We start from the raw sequence: 6,835 nt of genomic DNA on the forward strand, positions 1-6,835 counted from the left end.
GGAGGCAGGGATGGACCTCAGGCTCCAACACTGATGGCAGGGTGCAGGCTAGCCTCCGACCCTGCCCCATGGCTGCCTTCTCATCCCAGGCTACTGGAAAATGGGCTCAGCCTGGGCAAGCCTGGCACGGCCAGCAGGACAAGGATGTCTGGAGTGCCACACCTGCTAACTCCTGCCAAGGCAGGCCCTCTGCTACCGGGGTCTTCGGGAGGCCTCCCCTTAGGACCCCCAGGAGGTGACTTCTAGGAACACTCCCTGGAGAGCCCATCCTCTGAGCCATTCAGACTCCTGCAGGCTCTAGCCACACACTTCTGGCCTCTCCCCAGCACTCTGCAGGCTGGAACGAGGCAGCCCGCTTACCTGGCAAAGAGAGCAGACCCAGCACCCAAGGCCAGAGGCCTCCCATGCTCGTGCTGCCTCTGGTGGGCCCCCTCTGGCCCCTCACCAAGCAGAAACACAAATGCCTGGCAGGGCAAGGCAGCCTAAGTGCAGACTTAGCGCTCCCCCCCAGCCCCTTAAATGCTGGCTTCTGCAGCTCTACCCCAACCATCTCCACCTGCGCCCCACCCTACAGCCCCACCCACTCTCTCATGTGCTCCCCACCCCCAGCCCAGGCCGAGCCTTCTGGACCCAGTCAGATCCTTCCTGGCCTGGCTGAAGTGAGCGAGAGGGTGGAGAGAAGCTGGGCACAAGGCAGCCGGGGGTGGGGGTCCCACGTGGGGCTGTGCCTCTGCTGAGGTCCCTTCCTACCACCAGGGGGCAGAGAAACATCACAGAAAGGTGCTGAGGCGGGAGCACCGGGAGGGACTTCATCCTCCGACCTGGGGAGACCCCTTTCCTGCCCCCGCCCTGTGCTTAGATGTGGGAAAAAAAGCTGCCTGAGACCCTGAGGTGCCCCCAGTCTCTCCATGGAAGGAGGAAAAGGGGACTATGTTTTCATAAGCTTTAATTTTAATATACATGCAGAAAAGTGGACCATCACAAGTGCAGGGTCAGCAAAAGTTCCCAAGCTGAACACCCGGTGTAACCGGCACCCCAGAGAAGCCCGCCGTGTGGAAAGGGAGAACTTCCGGGTACCTAGACCCTCACATGGACGCTACCCCTGTGATCCCCACAACAACTTTGCAAAGCGGCATTTATGCACATTTCACCCATTCAGAAACTAAAGCTCCTTACCTGTATTCCTCCTCCTCTGCACCCCTTGGCCTCTCAAGAGGCCCATCCTCAGAGCTTGGGGCCCTCGAGGGGCCCACGTGGATTTAAATCCTGGAGGCATAGGATTTGGGGACACTCCCTCACCAACGCCCCGTGAAGGGAAGTGACAGAGCCAAGATCACCTGCTATTGTCCACAAGTGCCCTTCAGCATCCTGCCAGGCCTTGAATCCAGCGTTTCTCAATAGGCAGGAGTCAGAATCAGAGAATGTGATGCAGGGAGTTAACATAGGCAAGAAAGCACCGAGTGACCGCTTCGGGTGAGCGCGAGGTAAAATAATTATAAAAATAAATAATCAGCCTGCTTGGGTAGAGAAACAGATTCTTAGTTAAGACATGCAGTTTGTCTCGAGGACATTATGCTAAGTGAAATAAGCCAGTCACAAGAGGAACAATACTGTGTGATTCCACTTACATGAGGTCCTAGAGTCCTCAGATTCAGAGACAGAAAGGAGAAGGGTGGTTGCCAGGGGCTGGGGGGAGGGGGACTGGGGAGTTGTTGTTTAATGGGTACGGAGTTTCACTTGTGCAAGGTGGAAAAGTTCTGGAGATCTATTGCACAACTATGTGAATACATTTAATGATACTGAACTGTACACTTACAAATAGTAAAGATGGTAAATTTTATGTTATATATATTTTTTACCATAATTAAAAATAAATAAAAAGGAAGGAAAGAGAGAAAGAAGAAAGAAGAAAGAAATGCAGTTTGGAAGACAAACTTAACACAGGGAGGGGAGGGTGCAGTGGGGGGTTGGGTGGGGTGGGAGGGGGTGAAGCAGTGATAGGATGGGCTGGGGTAGGGGTGACGGAGGGGTGGCAGGGGCCTCAGCCACCAGCCCTGCAGTGTGTGAGATGGGGCTAGGGGGTGGGAAGGCCTCAATGACTCAGGGCCCCAGAGGCCCCCCACCCACCCCAAGCTGGGTGTGGGGGTTTGGGCAGGTCCAAACAGAAGCCCACTCAGGGCTTCCACACTCCAGCTGTGCTCTGTTCTCAGTAGGGAGCCCCCCACCCACCCCTAGAGAGTGGAGGCCACCAGGCACCGGGGGCCGGCTGTCTGGCCTTCATTCTGCCTCGTGGAGTACGTGCTGGCCTGTGCCAGACCCCGGGCACAAGGCTGAGCAGACCACAGCCCTAGGCCTTGCCCTCAGGAGCAGCCGGCCTGTGGAAAGGCACAGCTGCACAACTTCACTCTCGGGCCGTTGGGAGCTAACATTTCCTGAGCACCTACTGTGTGGGGTGCTGGGCTAAGCCTTGTACACGGACTGGCTTGTGTAATTCTCGGTACCACCCTAAGAGGTGGGGGCTCATGATAAAACCCCATTTTACAGACAAGGAAACTGAAATACAGCAAGGTTAAGCAAAACTGGCTCCCTGACCATCAAACTACACGGCCCCGCTCGGGTGTACCCTGCCAGGCACTCAGAATGCACCAGGTAAGAGACGGCATTCTGTAGGGGTGACCTGAGTTTGGAAGGACAAAATAGAGTTAACTAGGTGACACTCCGAGTGGCCGGGAACGTCAGAGTGGAGGCTGAAGCAGGATCGGCTCTCGAAGAGCCGTCCTGGAGGGCCTCAGCACACCCTGCTCTCAGGCAAATCACAGCACCCACTTCCGCCAGCCTCGGCGGGCACCCCTCTGCTTCTGGCTCGGGCTGGGCCTCATGTCTCAGGCCTCCCCAAACAGGGTAGTCCTGTGCCGGGCACGTAACCAGTGTTGAGTGAAGAGTGCTGCATAGTTGGGTGGGTGTGAAGAGCAACGAAGCCTATCCTCGGTGATATGTCCTCTGCACCAGACCAGGCCACGTGCCTTCCAGGGACAAAAAGGAGCTGTGCAACAGGGGCTGAATGGACAGACATTCTGAGGCCTGGGGGCCCAGCCTGGGGCTATGGGAGAAGAGGTGAGAGGCTGTGCTGCCCTACTGTGGGGAAGTGGAGGCCTGGCCTAACACATACACACAGCCCTGAGGGCCACACGCACGGGCACACGCTCAGACACATGCAGGTATGTAGGAACACCCACACACTCGACATGCAAGTGTGTGCCAACCAAGAACAGACACTCACACCCATAGGAACAGCCATATAACTGGGTGCACACACACATCCCTCCACACGCTCCAAAAAGGGAGTGAGGATGACCAGGGCAGCACTGGGTTCACAGCCGTTTCCCCACAGGACCAAAGCCAGTAACAAAAATAAGGTGGGATCCAGCCTCCCGGGAACAACCTCTTTCAGCTCCGGGGACAGAGTGCTGCCTGGGAAATGACACCAGCACAGGGAGAGCTGAGCAGGGAGGGCGCCTCCTAGCGGTGAGGTCACACCTGCCCCTTCCCAGACCTGGCCGGCACAAGGAAAGCTGAGGTCTGATTAAGAAATAGCTTTTGAGCATTTTCCCAGGAATCAACTTGAGACCAGACGCTTCAGAAATTTTTTAAACAAAACAATATTTTATTGACACATCAATGTTCCATATAAATATAAAGTGCTAAGTTTCCAACCCCCGCCCACAGGGCGGGAGGAAGTGGGGGAGGGAGTGTTAAATGTCAATTGAACACAAATAACTTTCCAGCGCCGACACAGGCGTGAAATGCTCACATCCGTACACACGCAAGCATAGGTCCACACACGACACACGCATCACTTCCCGGATCCCAGCTGCCCCAGGAGCACAGCTCGAGGCTCCAGGCCCCGGGGGGACCATCCCCAGACGGGGCTCCGGGTTGTCACAGCTTGTTCCTTGGAGCTCTCAGGCTGCCAAGGGCTTCAACACGGTGGTGGGACCAGTGGGAGTCCATGGGTGTAGAGTCCAGTCAGTTTCTGCCAGAGGATGGGGAGGAGGGAAGCAGACAGACCCTCCGTCCTAGTCCCTGAATGAGGGCCGGCCCTCAAACCCCTAGCAAAAGAGCACCAGTGAGAAAGTCCAGCATTCCTGCATTCGCAGTGCGCCCAAGGGGGCTTTTCAAACTCTGAGGAAGGGGCAGCTCTCTCTGAGGTGAGGGGGACTGTGGGGGGCCCAGCTGTCCCCAGTCAGCTCCCCCCAGGAACCAGCGGCTACGTGTGCGTCAGCCCTGGAGGAGCCAGCATGGTGGGCCCAGCCTCAGTGACACAGCACTTGAGTCTCAAACTGTAGCAGCTGCCCCATGAAACTGAAGTTGGGGGAGATGACTCCTCGGCGTTGCTTAACAAAGTCGAAGGCCTCGTCCAGCCGCACGCGGCGGCTCTGGATCAGGTACGCCAGGCAGATAGTGGCAGAGCGAGAGATGCCCGCCTGGCAGTGTACCAGCACCCGGCCTCCGCTGTTCTTCACTGAGTCTGCAAGGGAAATGGGGGGGGGGGGTCAGACGGGAAGGCGGGCAAGAGAGGAGACAGGTGCCCCAGGCCCCTCCCCTGGGGCCCGTCCAGGTTCCAGGGCTGAGGCGCCCCTCTTACCAATGAAGCCTATGGCCTCCTGGAACCAGGCACTGATCTCCACCATCTGGTTGTCCTCCACTGGGATGCTCTTGTAGCGCAAAAGGCCCTCAAAGTGGTTGGGGCAGCTGGCAGAGACGTTGAGCACAGCTGTGATGCCGCAAGCCTGCAGCCCCTGCAGGTCCGATGAGTGGCTGCAGCTGCCCAGGAACAGGTAGGGCAGGATCTCCACAGGGCCGCCCTGGAGGGGGAGGGGGAGAGGGCGGGGCGGGGTGAGGTCTTCTCAGCCCAGGCCTGGAGGGCTTGAGCACCAGCCCGGCAGAGACAGGGAGGGGCAAGAGGAGCCCTCAGCCAGTCCCGACCAGGGATCAGACTCAGGAATACGAGCAGGACACAAGGGGACACGCAGAGATATGCACTCACAGATACACAGGTCCCTCTCAAGCCCCCAAATATGCTGCAGACATACACAGACCCACAGAGGCGCACACAAAGGTGTGCTCCCGTTTGCATGCAGGCGCGCGCGCGCACACACACACACACACAGGTGAGTGTGGACATGGCCAGACTCCTCGAATCCACAAGTGGCCAACTCTTTCCCCAGAGGCGCCTATCCTGCATAGGGGGCCAGGGAGACAGTGACAAAGAGCCCTGATCTCAACTAACCTGGTCATAGAAGGGAGCCCTGGGGTCGGAGCGGCTGTTTTCGGCCCCAGAAGGCGGCATTGCCGGGGCAGGGGACTCGGAGCACAGATCGGGACAGCAGGCCTGGAAGCCATCGAAGCCTCCTGCAGGGAAGGTAAGGGCACAGTTAGCCGGCGGGGCCTGGCTGAGGTCGGAGAGGGGCGGGCAGCGGGCGGGGGCACCGGCGCTCACCTCGCAGGAAGCACACGGCGGTGGGCCCGGCGCGGGTCTCGTGCAGCAGTGCGGAGAGCAGCACGTGGGCCGGGCCGTCGGGCGGGAGCGCGGCCACCGAGGCGCTGCCCTCGTCCAGCACCACGGCCCGCGCCAGCTCCCCGCGGGCCAGGCGCGCCCGCAGCGCGCGGTCGGGGAGCAGACAGGCGAGGGCGGCGGCGGGCGGGCCGCGCGCGCGGCGCCGCAGGAGCGCGTTCCAGGGCACGGGCCGCGCGGCGCGCACGTGGCGCCGGCAGAAGGCCAGGAAGGGGCGGCAGTCGAGCAGCAGTGTGCGCTCGGCCTCCCGCGGCTCCCGCAGCAGCGCGCCCAGGGCCCCGCAGTCCAGCTCGTGCGCCGCCTCCAGCCCCATAGCGGCCGGCTTGGGGCAGCGTCGTCTTCCTCCTCTTCCCTCTCTGCTGCCTCTGCCTCTCCCTTCCCCTCTCCCCTCGCGTTCCGCGCTCTCGTGACGGCCGCGCTGCCCGAGCCGTCTGCTCTGGGCGCCCTCTGCGGCGTCGGGGCTTAAGTACCCGTGGGCCGGCCTCCCGGGTCACCATACAAGGGCAGAGCAGGAAGTCGCCGGCACCGCCCCCGCGGCGTCACATGGGGCGCAGGCTGGGCGGGTCCGGGGACTGGGGCCGGCTGGGGGAGGGGGTGCCCGGGGGGAGATAGCTGGGGACCAGCTCTTGAGGGAAGGTGTTTACCAGGGTCTTTGGGGCTCAAACGTCCCCCTCCCATCTTTGCGCCCCAGCCTGGAAGAGCGCTCCCACCCTTGACCTGCTTCGTGCTGCTCAGGCCTTGGGAACTGCGCTTCTCAGACGCACATCCCCATCCCCAGAAACTTGGGGCCAGTGGTGCCCCTCGCCCTGCTTCCTCTCCCTTTTCTCTTCCCCTCCCTGGATTTTCCCCCCTAGGAATTCGTTATGACAAAAATTGACACACGCCTGCTGCTAGGGGTGATCTCTACACTGGAGGATGGGGAGCTGTGCTGGGGTGTCCCTTTTCTCTTCCACTTAGAGACCTTGGGCAGGAGGGGCTTTCTTTCCCCTCCCCCTCCCCCATTACGTGGCTGAGACCAGCGCTCCGGGTTTTGCGGCAGTTTCGTGGCCAAGCGAGGCTAGAACATCCTCCTCTGACCCCAAGCCCCTGGGCATTGGCATGAGGAGGACCCCCGGGCCTTGGGGTAGGGGGAGGCAGGACGCCTATGACAAGTTTCCAGTTATGAGTGGGGCCCAGGGAAACCCCAAGGGCCCAGGGTCAAGCACTTCCCCAAGACACAGGCCCGCTTGAAGGGGAACTCTGCTGACGCTGCCGGGCTCT

The 6,835-nt window shown here is 60.3% G+C and overlaps 1 protein-coding gene across 1 annotated transcript; it reads right to left on the bottom strand.

Annotated features, from left to right (window-relative positions):
• Positions 1-3,641: 3,641 nt before the first annotated feature.
• Positions 3,642-6,010, bottom strand: DUSP2 (dual specificity phosphatase 2). The gene is made up of 4 exons (XM_087426154.1): positions 5,501-6,010; positions 5,291-5,412; positions 4,646-4,865; positions 3,642-4,528 (listed from the first exon to the last, which is right to left on the bottom strand). Exons 1-4 carry the CDS (start codon positions 5,886-5,888, stop codon positions 4,314-4,316), a joined length of 945 nt encoding a protein of 314 aa, XP_087282280.1. The 5' UTR covers positions 5,889-6,010; the 3' UTR covers positions 3,642-4,313.
• Between the last annotated feature and the right edge of the window lie 825 nt (positions 6,011-6,835).

The sequence above is a fragment of the Ceratotherium simum genome, chromosome 40 (assembly GCF_057802395.1).
Source record: "Ceratotherium simum simum isolate JZ-2026a chromosome 40, ASM5780239v1, whole genome shotgun sequence".
In the NCBI taxonomy this organism is placed as follows: Eukaryota; Metazoa; Chordata; class Mammalia; order Perissodactyla; family Rhinocerotidae; genus Ceratotherium; species Ceratotherium simum.